Below are 19,217 nucleotides of genomic sequence, written 5' to 3'. Positions count from 1 at the left end.
TTTTATTTTGGGAGGCTTTGTTATTTTATTAGGGGGCTTAGAGTAGGTGTAATTAGCTTAAAATTCTTGTAATCTTTTTTAATTTTTTGTAATTTTGTGTTTTTTTTTGTAGTTTAGTTTATTTAATTGTAGGTACTTGTAGTTAATTGATTTAATTTATTTATTGATAGTGTAGTGTTAGGTTTAATTGTAACTTAGGTTAGGATTTATTTTACAGGTAATTTTGTAATTATTTTAACTAGGTAGCTATTAAATAGTAAATAACTATTTAATAGCTATTGTACCTAGTTAAAATAAATACAAAGTTGCCTGTAAAATAAATATAAATCCTAAAATAGCTACAATATAATTATTCGTTATATTGTAGCTATATTAGGGTTTATTTTACAGGTAAGTATTTAGTTTTAAATAGGAAGACTTTAGTTAATAAGATTTAATTTATTTTGTTATATTAAAATTATATTTAATTTAGGGGGGTGTTAGGGTTAGACTTAGCTTTAGGGGCTAATACATTTATTAGAGTAGCGGCGAGGTCCGGTCGGCAGATTAGGGGTTAATACTTGAAGTTAGGTGTCGGCGATGTTAGGGAGGGCAGATTAGGGGTTAATACTATTTATTATAGGGTTTTTGAGGCGGGAGTGAGGCGGTTTAGGGGTTAATACATTTATTATAGTGGCGGCGAGGTCCGGTCGGCAGATTAGGGGTTAATAAGTGTAGGAAGGTAGCGGCGAAGTTGGGGCGGCAGATTAGGGGTTAATAAATATAATATAGGTGTCGGCGATGTTAGGGGCAGCAGATTAGGGGTACATAGGTATAATGTAGGTTGCGGCGGTGTACGGAGAGGCAGATTAGGGGTTAATAATATAATGCAGGTGTCAGCGATAGCAGGGGCGGTGGATTAGGGGTTAATAAGTGTAAGGTTAGGGGTGTTTAGACTCGGGGTACATGTTAGGGTGTTAGGTGTAGACATTTTTTCTTTCCCCATAGGAAACAATGGGGCTGCGTTAGGAGCTTAACGCTGCTTTTTTGCAGGTGTTAGTTTTTTTTTAAGCCCAAACTTCCCCATTGTTTCCTATGGGGATATCGTGCACGAGCACGTTTTTCCAGCTAGCCGCTACCGTAAGCAACGCTGGTATTGAGAGTTGAAGTGGCGGTAAATATGCCTTTACGCTCCCTTTTTTGGAGCCTAACGCAGCCCTTCAGAGAACTCTAAATACCAGCGGGTTCTTAAGGGTGCGCTGGAAAAAAAAGCAGCGTTAGCTACGCGGGTCTTTACAGACAAACTCTAAATCTAGGCGGTAGTGTTTTTAGGTAAAAGTCCCTAAAGGTGGGGCTTTTTCTTTTCTTGCCGAACGTACTTCTATCCTGTGGATCTTTTAGATAGGTAGTTTGTTTCCTATCTTGAGAAGCATATTTACATATTGGCCTTGTTTTTTAACCTTCCATTTCTATGGCTAATGATGCTGGTGCTTTCAACTTTTTTGGTTGGACAGTTTAGTTATCAGATCTTGATTTGTCTAAGCATTGTTCTTTTACTTCAACATGCTAATTATTTAATTTATGATGCTATATTTTATGTCTTTTTAACTGATATTAAATCTTTGTTTATAGCCATTTTTACTAAGAAAAGTTTTATGGCTTAAATCTCGGATATGTTGTTTAAATTCCGATTGCTATCTTATTATTTTAGGATAGTAATTTTTTAAGATTTTCTATTGGATTTTATTATCTCCTCTATTACTGGGGGAAAGGGAGTCTTTTCTGCCCCAAGTTAAGAAATCTAAGGGTAATTTTTAAGCTCCCAATTGTTTTTTCATTCCCTTAAGGCCTCTGGCTCGGATTTTAGATTTTTTTTCTGAATTTGAATAAATACAAGCCTTATAATTTAACTAATTTCAGCCCCTAAGACTGAATGAAGGTGCGGCCTTTTAACCAGTTCTACTGGTGGGGGGCAGATTGAATTTATTTCAACACATTTGGACAGTTTCTGTTCAACTCAGTGGATTCAGAATATTGTTTTCTCAGGAGTATTGAATAGTTTTCAGAAAAAAAAACCTCCCATGGGAAGATTCTTTTCCATGTTATAACAAACCCTGTGAAAGCTCAGGTTTTTCTGAATTGTGTTTCAGATTTAGAGTTTTCAGGGGTGATGGTTCCAGTTCCTCTGCAGGAACGGAATTTGGGTTTCTATTCAAATCTATTCATTGTCCTAAAGAAAAAATTTGTTCAGACCAATTCTGGATCTGAAATTTTTATATTGTTTTGTAAAAGTCACATATTTCAAGATGGTGACTATAGGGACTATTCTGCCTTTCTGTTTACCAAGGTTACTTCAAGTCCACAATAGACTTACAGGACGCTTATTTTTAATTCATTCAGACCACTATTGTTTTCTGAGATTATCTTTTCTAGATAAGCATTACCAATTTGTCGCTTGATACTTGGTGCCCTTCTATCTGTATTCAGAGTGCAGGGTATTGCGGTGTTTCCGCAGAATCTCACTTGAAACAACTAGTGTGGTTTTCTCAAGACATGGTTGGAGGATCAATTTACAATAGTGTTTCTTGATTCATTCTTGATTCATTAGAGAAGGGTCACCTTTTTAGGTTTCCAGATACATTTTAGTGTCTATGATTCTTTCTCTGATAGAGACTGAAGGTTAAGACAAACTTAAATTAACTTCATTTGTCTCTAGTCTATTTATTCCTTCAGTGGTTATGTGCATGGAAGTTTTTGGTCTCATGACTGCAGCATCAGGTGCGATCCTCTTTTCGTTTGGGGCCTCTAAGCTTTGCATGTTGCACCATAGGTGCAGGGATTATTTTCAGTTATTACGACTGATATACTTAAATCCCAACACTTTTTATATCTGATTTGGTGGTTGGACTATCACCTTATTGTTCAGGGGGCCTCATTTGTTCCTCCCTACCTGGACTATTTTTAACAGATGCAAGTTTTTCAGGTGGGGGAGCTGTCTGAGAGTCTCTGACAGCACTAAGGGTTTGGAAACCTCGCCTCCTCAGTATTTTAGAACTCCATGCTATTTTCAGGGCTCTTCTGGCGTGGCTTCTTTTGAAGAGACAACTTTTACATTTGTTTTTTAAACAGACAATATCACAACAGTGGCATGTGTCAATCATCAAGGAGGGACTCGCAGTCCTTCAGTTATGGAGGAAGTATCTCAGATACTTTCTTGGACGGAATCCAACTCTTGTCTAATTTCTGCAATTTATATCTCAGGTGTAGACAATTGGGAAGGGAATTATCACAGCCGTTAGACTTTATATCTTGGGGAGTGCTCTCATTCAGATGTGTTTTTTTCATCTTATACAGATGTGGGGTCTTCCAGAAATAGATCTGATGGTCTCTCGTTTAAACAAGAAGTTTTCCAGATTCTTTTCCAGGTCCAAGGATCCTCAGGTGGATGCTCTAGCAGTTCTTTGTTTTTTTACCAATCTGCTTAAATTTTTTCCGCCTCTGGTTCTTTTTCCAAGGGTGATCTTCAAGATCACAATGGAACAATTTTTATGTGTTTCTGATAGCTCCAGCTTGGTCTCTCAGGTTTTGGTATGCGGATCTTGTCAGGATGTTCAGTTGCCAGCCTTGGCCACTTCCTTTAAGGCCAGACCTTCTGTTTCAGGAGCCGTTTTTTCCATAGGATCTCAAATTTCTAAATTTGAAGGTTTAGAAATTGTACGCTTAAGTGTTTAGTCATAGATGTTTCTCTGACTCCGTTATTAGCACGATGATACAGGCTCGTAAGTCTGTTTCTAGGAGATTTTATTTTCGGGTTTGGAAAACCTATATTTCATCATGTTCTACTCATGATTATTCTTGGAATTCTTTAGAATTGTTAGGATTTTACAGTTTCTTCAGGTTGGTTTGGATTAACATTTTGTCTGCAAATTCTTTGGAAGGACAACATTTCTGCTCTTTCTGTCTTTTTTCATAGAAAGATTGCTTAACTTCCTGATAGTCACTGTTTTCTTTAGGCTTTGGTTCATATGAAACCTGTTTTCAAATCTATTTCTCCTCGGAGTCTCAATAAAGATTTTTCAGGCTCCTCCTTTAGAGCTTATGCATTCTCTGGACATTAAATTTCTTTCTTGGAAAGTGTTATTTCTTTTGTCTATCTCTTCTGCTTGAAGAGTTTCTGTATTGTCTGCTCTTTCTTGTGAGTCTCTTTATCTGATTTCCATCAAGATAAAGCTGTTTTGCGGACTTCATTTAAATTTTTGCCTAAAGTTGTGAATTCTAAAAACATCCATATGTAAATTGTTGTTCCTTCTTTGTGTCCTAATCCTAAGAATACTCTTCAAGGGTCTTTACATTCTTTGGATGTGATAAGAGCTTCCAAATATTATGTTGAGGCTACTTAAGATTTCAGAAAGACTTCTACACTATTTGTTATTTTTTTCAGGCTCCAGGGAAGGTCAGGAAGCCTCTGTTCTTTCTCTGTTTTTTTGGTTGGGACTTTTGATTCACAAAGCTTATTTGGAGGCGGGGCTCATTTTACTAGATCAGTTGCCACTTCTTGGGCTCTCAAGAATGAAGCTTCAGTTGATCACATTTGTAAAGCAACAACTTGGTCTTCTTTGCATACTTTTACTACATTTTACCATTTTTATGTGTTTGCTTCTTTGGAAGCAGCCTTTAGTAGAAAGGTTCTGCAGGCAGTTGTCTCAGCTTGATTTTAATGCCTTCGATTGGAGTTTTTTTTTAATTTTTAAGAAAACGTAATTATTTTTTGGGATTTAATTTCTCAGCGGAAATAGCTGTTTTTATTTTATCCCTCCCTCTCTAGTGACTTGTGGATTTCCACATCTTGGGTATTATATCCCATACGTCACTAGCTCACGGACTCTTGCCACTTACATGAAAGAAAACATGATTCATGTAAGAACTTTCCTGATAAATTCATTTCTTTCATAGTGGCAAGTCCATGAGACCCACCCTATTTTTTGTGGTTATGTTTTTTTGTATAAAGCACATTATTTTTTCCAGTTCCTCTTTTTATATGCTTTTTACTCCTTTTCATACACCTCACTTAATTGGCTATATGTTAAACTAAGGTATGAGTGAGGTGGGAGGTGTATTTATAGGGATTTTGAGGTTTGGAAACTTTTCCCCCTCCTGATAGGAATGTATATCCCATACGTCACTAGTTAATGGACTCTTGCCACTATGAAAGAAATTAATTTATCAGGTAAGTTCTTACATAAATTATGTTTTTCCATCTCCATATGGAATTAAAGAGCTTCCAGAGAAGTGTGTGCCCTGGTTTTGATTACATTTTTTGGAGTAGAAGTGGAGCTCCTGAGGATAGCTGCACTGTTTTAGAAGGCAAATAACTCATTTATTCACTTGTAATATACCTTAGTTGTACTGCATTTCATTATACGTGTGAGGTTATATGCTAAAGGAAGTAGATAGGGAGAGCTGAGAGAGAAAGTAAGATGTCTGATGGATGAAAACCAGCCAGATTAATTAATGTAGTTTGTATGCATCCCAGAACATGTGCATTTTTAGGAATTGCTAAAACCTCAGAAAGTGGGAGGCTTAAAAATGTAGCTAGACTATCTATATAAAAAGTTCCATACTTCCATTCTTGTCCCTTTGTACTAAAAAAAATAATATTTATGGTATTTTCCATCTTAATGGGAGCAGAGTCCACTGCTTCATTCATTACTTTTGGGAAATAAGAACCTGGCCACCAGGAGGAGGCAAAGACACCCCAGCCAAAGGCTTAAATACCTCCCCCACTCCCCTCATCCCCCAGTCATTCTTTGCCTTTCGTCACAGGATGTTGGCAGAGAAGTGTTGGAAGATTCGGAGTAGTCTCTTATGGAGGGTAGTACTCTTTGAAATGGGACTGGAGTTTTAAGTAGTCCTGTCAGCCCCTCAGTGAGAGCATGGGTGAATGTTAGAGTCCGGAGATGCAGGCAGAGTCTTTCTGAGATCCCATCCCGACTCAGTTTAACAGCTCCTTTAGCAATCAGTGTTGACGAGTTTCACTGCCTGCTTTTCTTCTCTCAAGTCCATGTCAGGAGCGAAGCTACTAACCTCTCACACTTGAAGGGCTGTGTTCATGTTCCACGGCGTTGATTCTGGTAAGGTCGTTTCATTATATATATATATATATATATATATATATATGAGAACGCAAGAAGACAAGGCCACAGTGTGGCTCCGTTTATCTTTATATAGAATATTGGGTAATACCCTTGGAAGGGGGTTATGGAACAGGGGGGATTTTATTATGCATAATATTGTTTATTGTGTTTCTGCTGCACTTGTGTGAGATGAGGCTCTGTCAGTGTGGAACAGTCAGTTCATTAGCGAGAGATTGAGGCGTGCTTTTTTTTTGAGCGTCTCTCTCTCGAGTGCAGGGTGGTTTTGCATAGCACTCAATGTGACCGTGAGTGGCCTCTCTAACTTCCTCTTTCTCGACCTGCGTTCGGAGGCGAAAGCTGTTTCTTGTAGTCCGGGTCATAGGAGGTGGTGAGTGCCCTGGCCATTGGGATATAAAGGTGCCATTTAATAATTTGATCAAGTCCGTAATAAAGGTGCAAGCTATGGATGATATATTAGAGGATACTCCCTCTTTATCTAAACCTATTAACTGTGTATACTGTGAGGAGGTTCCGATCGAACTGCAGACACAACTCTGTTCCACATGCTTTGACAATATTGCTATATTGAAAAAGAATATAAAGTATTTAGTACGACTGAGTCGCCCACCTCTGAGGGTTTTCCGCCCGGCGAGGTGCGTTCCCTACAATCATCTCAGATTACACAAGCAGTTCCCCAGGGCACTACTAATCCTCCCACGGGAGGGGCCCTTTGGCCTCCAGACTTCGCCAAACAGTTACAGGCGGCGGTTTCTGCAGCCATAAATGCGATGCCTCATCCTACTAAGTGCAAGTGGAAGGTACGGCACTGCTATCTGTATCAGGGGTCTTCGACTCCGCTGGATGTCTCAGACAGATTATCCGCTGAGGAGGACAACTCTGACTTATCGGAGGATGTCGCTTCTGGGTCGGAATCGGCTACTTCTAGGCCTCCGTCCGCGGAAGAACCAGATTTTAAATTTAAGATGGAGCATTTGCGTTTTCTGCTGAAGGAAGTGCTTGCTACGCTGGAGGTTCCGGAACCGAAACTCCTGGAGGAACCTTTGATCCCTAAACTGGATAGGGTTTACGAGGACAGGGTAGTGCCCCAGGCCTTCCCAGTTCCTATCAAGATGACGAACATTATTAAGAATGAATGGGAGAAACTGGGTTCGCCTTTTCTCCCTCGTCTTCTTTTAAAAGGCACTTTAGGTCCAATTCTGGACCTAAAGGCCCTAAACAAGTTTTTGTCAGTTCCATTGTTCAAGATGGAAACAATCAGGTCAATTTTACCCCTGGTTCAAGAGGAGCAATTCATGACGACTATAGACCTGAAGGATGCTTACCTTCACGTTTGGTCTGGCGACTGCCTCTAGAGTCTTTACAAAGGTTCTGGGAGCTCTTCTCACAGTAGCGAGAGACAGAGGGATTGCAGTGGCACCGTATCTGGACGATATCCTGGTCCAGGCTCTGTCCTACAGTCTGGCGGAGGATCACTCGAGAGTCCTCCTCCTTCGGTCCCACAGGTGGAAGTTAAACGAAGAAAAGAGTTAATTGGTCCCCAGCAACAGGCTGGAGTTCCTGGGTATGATAATAGATTCTTCAGAAATGAAGATATTTTTGACAGATCAGAGACATTGCAAGCTTGCGTCCAACTGTCTAGCCCTTCAGACATCCTCCAGGACATCTGTGGCCAGGTGTATGGAGGTAATTTGGCTCATGGTATCCAGCATATATTTCATTCCATTCGCCAGGTTCCATCTCAGACCTCTTCAGCTGTGCATGTTGAGACAATGGAACAGTGATCATTCAGATCTGTCCCAACAGATATCTCTGGACAGACCGGTGAGGGAGTCCCTATCTTGGTGGATCTGACCGGGGCAGTTGTTTCAGTGGACATCTTTTCTGAGACCATCCTGGGAGATTGTAACTACGGATGCAAGTCTATCAAGATGGGGAGCTGTTTGGGGTGCCAGAAAGGCACAAGGCAGATGGACTCGAGAGGAGTCGAGTCCACCCATAAATATTTTGGAACTTCGAGCGATATTCAACGCTGTGATGACTTGGCCCCTTCTGGGGTCATCCTGATTCATCAGATTCCAATCGGACAACATTACCTCAGTGGCTTACATAAACCACCAGGGGGGGGCGAGAAGCTCCCTTGCAATGAGGGAAGTATCTTGGATTCTGGAATGGGCAGAGACTCACAATTCCGGGTGTGGACAACTGGGAAGCGGATTTTATGAGCAGACAGACGTTTCATCCAGGGGAATGGTTTCTCCACCCTGAGATGTTTGCGGAGATCTGCAGCAGATGGGGGAGGCCGGAGATAGATCTCATGGTGTCCAGACTCAATTGCAACCTACCCAGATATGGGTCGTGATCCAGGGATCCCCAGGCTGAACTGATAGATGCCTTGGCAGTACCCTGGGACTTCAACCTGATTTACATAGTTCCACCGTTGCCTCTTCTACCTCAGGTAGTGGCCCGCATCAAGCAGGAGCAAGCTTCGGCTATTCTAATTGCTCCGTTGTGGCCGCGGAGGAAGTGGTTTGCGGATCTAGTGGCGATGTCGTCATCTCTGCCGTGGAAGTTACCTTGTTGCAAGGATCTGCTAGTTCAAGGTCCTTTTCAACTCCAAAATCTCGATTCTCTGAGGCTGACTGCGTAGATATTGAACGCCTAGTCTTGGCCAAGAGAGGATTTTCAGAAAGAGTGATTGACACTCTCGTTCAGCTCAGAAAGCCGGTCACTAGACGCATCTACCACAAGGTGTGGAGGACCTACTTGTCCTGGTGTGAGGAACAAGAATATTCCTGACATAAGGTCAGGGTATCCTGGATTTTGGACTTTCTTCAGGGCGGTCTGGATAAGGGTTTTGCCGCCAGTTCCCTAAGGGGACAGATCTCGGATTTATCTGTACTGTTGCATAAAAAGCTTGCGGAGCTTCCTGACATTCAGTCCTTTGTACAGGCTCTGGTTAGGATCAGACCTGTCTTCAGGAATCCGGCTCCTCCTTGAAGCTTACACTTGGTTCTTAAGGTTTTGCAGAGGGCTCCGTTTGAGCCTATGCATGCCCATGACATTAAGATTCGTTCATGGAAGGTCCTGTTGTTATTGGCTATTGCATCGGCACGCAGATTCTCTGGAGTTGGCGGACTTGCAATGTGATCCTCCCTACTTAGTTTTTCATGCTGATAAGGCTGTTCTTTGCACTGGCTTGGGATTCCTTCCCAAGGTAGTGTCGAGTCGTAACATCAATCAGGAAATAGTAGTTCCTTCTTTGTGTCCTAACCCTTCTTCTTTGAAGGAGAGGTTACTGCATAATCTGGATGTGGTTCGGGCCTTGAAGTTTTATCTTCAGGCCACGAAGGAGTTCAGACTGACGTCGTCCTTATTTGTTGTGTACTCTGGAAGGCGCAGGGGGCAAAGGGCTTCTGCAACTTCTCTATCTTTTTGGCTGAGTAGTATGATCCGTCTGGCATATGAGACAGCGGGACACAAGCCTCCTCAGAGGGTTACAGCTCACTTGACTAGAGCTGTGGCCTCTTCTTGGGCCTTTAAGAATCAGGCTTCTATGGAGCAGATTTGTAAGGCAGCCACCTGGTCATCCTTACATACTTTTTCAAAATTTTATAAATTTGATGTTTTTGCGTCGGCGGAAGCAGCGTTTGGGAGAAAGTTTTGGAAGGCTGTGGTGCCCTCAGTATAGGGTCCGCCTCCTTTACCCGCCCGTTTGTTTCATTCAGTGTTCTCTAGAGCTTGGGTATATGTTCCCAAAAGTAATGAATGAAACAGTGGACTCTCCTCCCATTAAGATGGAAAACATAACTTATGCTTACCTGATAATTTCATTTCCATCTGTGGGAGGAGAGTCCACTGCACCCGCCCGTTCTCTGGTGGGCGGACCTAAATTTATGTTAATCTTCTGGCACCATTTATACCCTGATATTTCTCCTACTGTTCCTTGTTCTCTTGGCAGAATGACTGGGAGATGAGGGGAGTGGAAAAGGTATTTAAGCCTTTGGCTGGGGTGTCTTTGCCTCCTCCTGGTGGCCAGGTTCTTATTTCCCAAAAGTAATGAATGAAGCAGTGGACTCTCCTCCCACAGATGGAAATGAAATTATCAGGTAAGCATAATTTATGTTTTTCTGCTTGATGAAGCTTAATTAAGTTGGGGTACAACTAAAAGATTAAAAAAAAAAGTTGGTTTATGCAGCATAGGAAAATGCTTTTTTTCCCCAAAAGCAAATAACTGTCATATATTTGGAAACACCATATTTTAAGTGTAACACATAACATTTTTGAGTATGTCCCTAAAGTCTCCAAATAAACACATACAGATAAGAAAATCATTGAGCATAAGTTTTTCTTTAATGTAAATATCAGATAGTCCTTGGCTTCAGTTTAGAACTAAGACTTTTCTTAGAAAGGGTAAAGCTTTTTAGGAGGAGCAGTATGCATTTTGTGATATTATAAACATTTTCATGTCAGAGCTTCCTAGGCCACTTAGTTTGTGCACACAAAGCATAGTTATAAAATACATCATGCTAAGTCCCATAGATTCCCATTTCACAAATTGTATGACCGGGTAGACAAATTCCATACGTATTTCTGTTTGTATTCTACAAGCTTTAGCGTAAGTAAAAGATTTAATAGTGCTTAAAACACATTTTCTTTTAATGCTTAATAGAGACATTTGGACCTATGAAATAGTTTAGTTAATGGACCAGTAAATACAGTATATTTGCTTAAACAACAAATGCACAATAAAAAGATAATAGAACTTAGTCTGAACTTCAAGTTAGTAGTAGATTTTTTCTGACACATTTCAACGTTATGTCTATGGGGCATATTTATCAAGCTCCGTATGCTCTGAGGGGGCGGACAGAAATCGCCAGAAATCAACCCAATCGAATACGATCGAGTTGATTTACACCCCCTGCTAGCGGCCGCAAATCTGCAGGGGGCGGTATTGCACCAGCAATTCACAAGAACTGCTGGTGCAATGATAAATGCCGAGAGCGTATGCTGTCAGCATTTATCGATGTGCAGCGAACATGATCCGCTATATCGGATCATGTACACTCGCAGCATCATAAATATGCCCCTATATTTCCACTCCCCTGTATCATTTGACAGCCATCATCCAATCACAAATGCATATACGTATATATTCTGTGAATTCTTGCACATACGCAGTAGGAGTTGGTGACTCAAAAAGTGTAAATATAAAGAGACTGTGCACATTTTGTTAATGGAAGTAAATTGAAAAGTTGCTTAAAATTGCATGCTCCATCTGAATCATGAAAGTTTAATTTTGACTTGAGTGTCCCTTTAATGATAAAGGGTTTTGCTGTTTACTGCAATATTTTTATTTTGCCTGTAAAATATATATAACAGTGCTTTGCTTTATGTTTTGTATAACGTCATGTGTTATGTTTTTTGCTCTCTAGGAGACATGGAAATCCACAGACCTAAATCTGGAAAAAGTTTACATAAGACCCCTACTGGAAGTCCGTCAGGCAAAACAAAAAGTACAGGTTTGGAATCCAACGATCATCATGAAGGAGCCTCTTCTGCTGCTCTGAGTGCTCTGGAAGAAACCTTCAGGAAATTCGCTATGCACGGGGAAACAAGATCCACAGGAAAGGACCTGCATGGGAAAAACTGGTCAAAGCTTTGTAAGGATTGCAATGTCATTGATGGAAAAGCAGTGACTCTTACAGATGTTGACATTGTCTTCAGCAAAGTAAAGTGAGTATTTTGATTTTATCAGTTCCAAAGAAAAGACAACCACAGCTTGCTGTATATTTCTATACATTGCATGGCTTTTAAAATATGTTATGTGATTCAGTAACCTTGAATTCAAATGTTGAATGAAGTGTTAATTTTGTAGAAAAAAACTTTAACCAAAAATGTTAGTCAACAACTTTTTTTGTGTGAAGAATATTAGGCAAAAAAAACTAAAATCTAACATTTGTGACAAAACCTATATGGTAAGGACTTGCATTTTTGTTAATGAATATAAATAAAGCAAAAATGCAATGAATGTTGAGGGCAGAGTATTGTACAAAACAAAGCATGTATTTTATAGCTTTAATTAACACACAATTGAAATGTTTAATTATAACTACATTAGAGACAGTTGTTTTTGTCAACTAAACTACCTGTCTTTTTATTGACTGTAACTATGATGTTGAAATGACTAAAGTGACTAAAAATCAGAAGACTAAAATGGAAGTATTAAAACGCTGTTTGAATGAGAAATATGCTTACTTGGACATAGTGCTTAGTATTATATGTTAGATTTAAAACACACAAAACATTGTGACCTAGATTTGGAGTTTGGCGTTAGCCGTGAAAACCAGCGTTAGAGGCTCCTAACGCTGGTTTTAGGCTACCGCCGGTATTTGGAGTCACTCAAAATAGGGTCTAACGCTCACTTTTCAGCCGCGACTTTTCCATACCGCAGATCCCCTTACGTCAATTGCGTATCCTATCTTTTCAATGGGATTTTTCTAACTCCGGTATTTAGAGTCGTTTCTGAAGTGAGCGTTAGACATCTAACGACAAAACTCCAGCCGCAGGAAAAAAGTCAGTAGTTAAGAGCTTTCTGGGCTAACGCCGGTTTATAAAGCTCTTAACTACTGTACTCTAAAGTACACTAACACCCATAAACTACCTATGTACCCCTAAACTGAGGTCCCCCCACATCACCGACACTCAAATAAATTTTTTTAACCCCTAATCTGCCGACCGCCACCTACGTTATCCTTATGTACCCCTAATCTGCTCCCCCTAACACCGCCGACCCCTGTATTATATTTATTAACCCCTAATCTGCCCCCTCAACGTCGCCTCCATCTGCCTACACTTATTAACCCCTAATCTGCCGACCGCAAAGCTCCGCCACCTACGTTATCCTTATGTACCCCTAATCTGCTGCCCCTAACACCGCCGACCCCTATATTATATTTATTAACCCCTAATCTGCCCCCCTCAACGTCGCCTCCATCTGCCTACACTTATTAACCCCTAATCTGCCGAGCGGACCGCACCGCTACTATAATAAAGTTATTAACCCCTAATCCGCCTCACTAACCCTATAATAAATAGTATTAACCCTTAATCTGCCCTCCCTAACATCGCCGACACCTAACTTCAATTATTAACCCCTAATCTGCCGACCGGAGCGCACCGCTAGTCTAATAAATGTATTAACCCCTAAAGCTAAGTCTAACCCTAACACTAACACCCCCCTAAATTAAATATAATTTACATCTAACGAAATTAATTAACTCTTATTAAATAAATTATTCCTATTTAAAGATAAATACTTACCTGTAAAATAAATCCTAATATAGCTACAATATAAATTATAATTATATTATAGCTATTTTAGGATTTATATTTATTTTACAGGTAACTTTGTATTTATTTTAACCAGGTACAATAGCTATTAAATAGTTAAGAACTATTTAATAGCTAAAATAGTTAAAATAATTACAAAATTACCTGTAAAATAAATACTAACCTAAGTTACAATTAAACCTAACACTACACTATCAATAAATTAATTAAATAAACTACCTACAATTAACCTAACACTACACTATCAATAAATTAATTAAATACAATTCCTACAAATAAATACAATTAAATAAACTAGCTAAAGTACAAAAAATAAAAAAGAACTAAGTTACAAAAAATAAAAAAATATTTACAAACATAAGAAAAATATTACAACAATTTTAAACTAATTACACCTACTCTAAGCCCCCTAATAAAACAACAAAGCCCCCCAAAATAAAAAATGCCCTACCCTATTCTAAATTAATAAAGTTAAAAGCTCTTTTACCTTACCAGCCCTGAACAGGGCCCTTTGCGGGGCATGCCCCAAGAAGTTCAGCTCTTTTGCCTGTAAAAAAAAAACATACAATACCCCCCCCAACATTACAACCCACCACCCACATACCCCTAATCTAACCCAAACCCCCTTAAATAAACCTAACACTAAGCCCCTGAAGATCATCCTACCTTGTCTTCACCTCACCAGGTATCACCGATCCGTCCTGGCTCCAAAATCTTCATCCAACCCAAGCGGGGGTTGGCGATCCATCATCCGGTGGCTGAAGAGGTCCAGAAGAGGCTCCAAAGTCTTCATCCTATCCGGGAAGAAGAGGCGATCCGGACCGGCAACCATCTTGATCCAAGTGGCATCTTCTATCTTCATCCGATGACGACCGGCTCCATCCTGAAGACCTCCACCGCGGACCCATCTTCTTCCGGCGACGTCCAACTGAAGAATGACGGTTCCTTTAAGGGACGTCATCCAAGATGGCGTCCCTCGAATTACGATTGGCTGATAGGATTCTATCAGCCAATCGGAATTAAGGTAGGAATATTCTGATTGGCTGATGGAATCAGCCAATCAGAATCAAGTTCAATCCGATTGGCTGATCCAATCAGCCAATCAGATTGAGCTCGCATTCTATTGGCTGATCGGAACAGCCAATAGAATGCGAGCTCAATTTGATTGGCTGATTGGATCAGCCAATCGGATTGAACTTGATTCTGATTGGCTGATTCCATCAGCCAATCAGAATATTCCTACCTTAATTCCGATTGGCTGATAGAATCCTATCAGCCAATCGGAATTCGAGGGACGCCATCTTGGATGACGTCCCTTAAAGGAACCGTCATTCTTCAGTTGGACGTCGCCGGAAGAAGATGGGTCCGCGGTGGAGGTCTTCAGGATGGAGCCGGTCGTCATCGGATGAAGATAGAAGATGCCGCTTGGATCAAGATGGTTGCCGGTCCGGATCGCCTCTTCTTCCCGGATAGGATGAAGATTTTGGAGCCTCTTCTGGACCTCTTCAGCCACCGGATGATGGATCGCCAACCCCCGCTTGGGTTGGATGAAGATTTTGGAGCCAGGACGGATCAGTGATACCTGGTGAGGTGAAGACTAGGTAGGATGATCTTCAGGGGCTTAGTGTTAGGTTTATTTAAGGGGGGTTTGGGTTAGATTAGGGGTAATGTGGGTGGTGGGTTGTAATGTTGGGGGGGGGGGGTATTGTATGTTTTTTTTTTACAGGCAAAAGAGCTGAACTTCTTGGGGCATGCCCCGCAAAGGGCCCTGTTCAGGGCTGGTAAGGTAAAAGAGCTTTTAACTTTATTAATTTAGAATAGGGTAGGGCATTTTTTATTTTGGGGGGCTTTGTTGTTTTATTAGGGGGCTTAGAGTAGGTGTAATTAGTTTAAAATTGTTGTAATATTTTTCTTATGTTTGTAAATATTTTTTTATTTTTTGTAACTTAGTTCTTTTTTATTTTTTGTACTTTAGCTAGTTTATTTAATTGTATTTATTTGTAGGAATTGTATTTAATTAATTTATTGATAGTGTAGTGTTAGGTTAATTGTAGGTAATTGTAGGTAGTTTATGTTACAAACTGCTATTTGTAACTGGCCCTTTAAATGGAAAATTGCCCTGCTTCCCTGGATTTTGGAGAAGCCTATTTGCCAGCCTCCTTCCTCATGACTATGGCCCCTGGAAGATTGTGCCCCTGAGAGTATATTAACTTTTATTGGGTATGTATGGCCCTTTAAGAACCGTCTGGGGACATATTGTGACTTTGGTGAACAATGCCCCTTTAAGACTATGTCCCCAGACCTGTGAAATGACTTGTCCCTGGCTTTCTCCCACTTGGTTCAGTTTCATTGTGTGCCATTAAGAGTTCATTTTATTCAATTCTAAATACAAGTTTGCTGGGATCAGCTCAAATTAGGTTTAGTGATAAACCTTACCATTGTCTAATCAAACTTCTAGTGATAAGGTGGACTGCATTGTTTTATTGTGTGTAACTTGTTATCTGCTGAAGTAATGTTGTGGCCTGTCAAAGGGCGTGTCTCTCTATCTAATATCAAATGTGTGATGGGGGATTTTATGCCTCCCCCTGAGAGTGTCCTGTTTGCATGTAACCTCAATAAAAAAGCAGGCTGTGTGCTCCAGCACATCAGACCTATGTTGACCCTCTAACTTGAAGCTTTGACTCATGTTTGTAGGATACAGCTTATAATCACTACAGGGATTGCTATGCTCTTCATACTCCCTTAGCTACAGGCATTGCTACAGAAGGAAGAGGTTCACCTACTGGAGCCTGGTCATAGGTCCAGGGCGCAGAGCAGACGGCGAGATACCAGCCCAGCAGCGGTGGTTCATAGAGTCTGCATTACTTATGGTGGCTACGCAGCAGTTATAGAGTCTACGGTGCTGCTGCTCCTTTGGTGAGCGCTAGGAGCATCCTTTTCTACGGTCCAACTTCCAGCCAGCCTGGAGGCAACCGTAACATTTGGCGGCAGCGGTGGGATAGCGTCCTAGCGCAAGGAGCAGCACCCCAACAGCACTGGTATCGTAAGAGAGTTATTGAGGGCAACGCTAGCCACTGCGCAGCGTCCCTACCTACAGCAGCATGGAGCTGACAAGACACTGGTCAGAACCCTGTGAAGAGCACCTCAACCTGATCCGTCGCTATGAGGGCGCTGATTTCATTCCAGAGGTAAAGAGGCGGCTAGTCCGATATGGTCCAGACCCTGCGCAGGAGGTAGTCAGTCGAATCATCCGAAAATTGGCTACTGAGAACGAAGCGGCACGAGCCTTTGAGCGCCAACTGTGGAGTTTGGGGGTATGGACACCTGCTCTCCAGCGAGAAAATGAGTTACAGGGGGCAGAGACAGTTGGTCCTGTCCCCCAGCAGCAGAGGAATATGCAGGGAATTGGGAGCCCAGACTCCATTCCCCAGTGGCAGGCTGAGTTACAGGGGGCAGAGACAGTTGGTCCTGTCCCCCAGCAGCAGAGTGAATTGCAGGGAATTGGGAGCCCAGACTCCATTCCCCAGCGGCAGGCTGAGTTACAGGGGGCAGAGACAGTTGGTCCTGTCCCCCAGCAGCAGAGTGAATTGCAGGGAATTGGGAGCCCAGACTCCATTCCCCAGCGGCAGGCTGAGTTACAGGGGGCAGAGACAGTTGGTCCTGTCCCCCAGCAGCAGAGGAATATGCAGGGAATTGGGAGCCCAGACTCCATTCCCCAGCGGCTGGAAGTATGTATGGGAGAGGAGCTTGTAACCCCCTCTCCGCAGCGGCAGCTTAACGCACCAGGGGGAGACAGTAAGCCCCACAACCGTGCAGATGGGACCGTGGTCTACAGTTGCTCCTGTCCCCCATCAGCAGAGTGAGATGCAGTGGATTGGGAGCCCAGTCTCCATTCTCCAGCTAACTCCTAACTTGGGCCCAGGGTTAACAGTGGAGATGTTAACCCCCACTGACCCCCACGTTCCCTTTGCCAACGGGCAGGACTATGCCCCAATGCCCCCAGCAGAAGAGCTGGCATTAGGACAGAGCACTGCTGGCCTCTGCCCTACAGACCCCCTTGTTACAGGACTGGCCTGCAAACCCCTCACCCCAGCAGAAGCGCTGGCACCAGGGCAGAGTGCCGCTGGCCTCTGCCCCCCAAGTACCACCAGCTATTTGCCCAGCTGCGCCAGGAAGGCCGAGGATGCTACACTTTCATCCTACAACCTGGAACCTACAGGCCAGCACTACTTATTGTGGGGGGGCTACTTTGCTGCTAATGTTTATTTGTGGGTGGGTTACGAGACTAACTTAGGCACTGACCGACAGAAGGTCAGGTGCCTGGTTAGTCTCCCTCCAAAAGGGGAGATATGTTACAAACTGCTATTTGTAACTGGCCCTTTAAATGGAAAATTGCCCTGCTTCCCTGGATTTTGGAGAAGCCTATTTGCCAGCCTCCTTCCTCATGACTATGGCCCCTGGAAGATTGTGCCCCTGAGAGTATATTAACTTTTATTGGGTGTGTATGGCCCTTTAAGAACCGTCTGGGGACATATTGTGACTTTGGTGAACAATGCCCCTTTAAGACTATGTCCCCAGACCTGTGAAATGACTTGTCCCTGGCTTTCTCCCACTTGGTTCAGTTTCATTGTGTGCCATTAAGAGTTTATTTTGTTCAATTCTAAATACAAGTTTGCTGGGATCAGCTCAAATTAGGTTTAGTGATAAACCTTACCATTGTCTAATCAGACTGCTAGTGATAAGGTGGACTGCATTGTTTTATTGTGTGTAACTTGTTATCTGCTGAAGTAATGTTGTGGCCTGTCAAAGGGCGTGTCTCTCTATCTAATATCAAATGTGTGATGGGGGATTTTATGCCTCCCCCTGAGAGTGTCCTGTTTGCATGTAACCTCAATAAAAAAGCAGGCTGTGTGCTCCAGCACATCAGACCTATGTTGACCCTCTAACTTGAAGCTTTGACTCATGTTTGTAGGATACAGCTTATAATCACTACAGGGATTGCTATGCTCTTCATACTCCCTTAGCTACAGGGATTGCTACAGAAGGAAGAGGTTCACCTACTGGAGCCTGGTCATAGGTCCAGGGCGCAGAGCAGACGGCGAGATACCAGCCCAGCAGCGGTGGTTCATAGAGTCTGCATTACTTATGGTGGCTACGCAGCAGTTATAGAGTCTACGGTGCTGCTGCTCCTTTGGTGAGCGCTAGGAGCATCCTTTTCTACGGTCCAACTTCCAGCCAGCCTGGAGGCAACCGTAACAGTTTATTTAATTAATTTATTGATAGTGTAGTGTTAGGTTTAATTGTAACTTAGGTTAGTATTTATTTTACAGGTAATTTTGTAATTATTTTAACTATTTTAACTATTAAATAGTTCTTAACTATTTAATAGCTATTGTACCTGGTTAAAATAAATACAAAGTTACCTGTAAAATAAATATAAATCCTAAAATAGCTATAATATAATTATAATTTATATTGTAGCTATATTAGGATTTATTTTACAGGTAAGTATTTATCTTTAAATAGGAATAATTTATTTAATAAGAGTTAATTAATTTCGTTAGATGTAAATTATATTTAACTTAGGGGGGTGTTAGTGTTAGGGTTAGACTTAGCTTTAGGGGTTAATCCATTTATTAGAATAGCGGTGAGCTCCGGTCGGCAGATTAGGGGTTAATAATTGAAGTTAGGTGTCGGCGATGTTAGGGAGGGCAGATTAGGGGTTAATACTAT

At 41.7% G+C, this 19,217-nt stretch overlaps 1 protein-coding gene across 1 annotated transcript in view; it reads left to right on the top strand.

The window, feature by feature from the left end:
* Positions 1-19,217, top strand: part of TPPP (tubulin polymerization promoting protein) — a 156,786-nt gene that overhangs the window by 42,718 nt on the left and 94,851 nt on the right. The window contains exon 3 of the mRNA XM_053714346.1: positions 11,567-11,867. Within this exon, the coding sequence (XP_053570321.1) occupies positions 11,567-11,867 (301 nt within the window). The remainder of the gene's footprint in view (positions 1-11,566; positions 11,868-19,217) is intronic.

The sequence above is a fragment of the Bombina bombina genome, chromosome 5 (genome assembly GCF_027579735.1).
Source record: "Bombina bombina isolate aBomBom1 chromosome 5, aBomBom1.pri, whole genome shotgun sequence".
In the NCBI taxonomy this organism is placed as follows: Eukaryota; Metazoa; Chordata; class Amphibia; order Anura; family Bombinatoridae; genus Bombina; species Bombina bombina.
The sequence above is the reverse complement of the archived record's forward strand: the minus strand, read 5'-3'. Positions and strand labels throughout refer to the sequence as shown.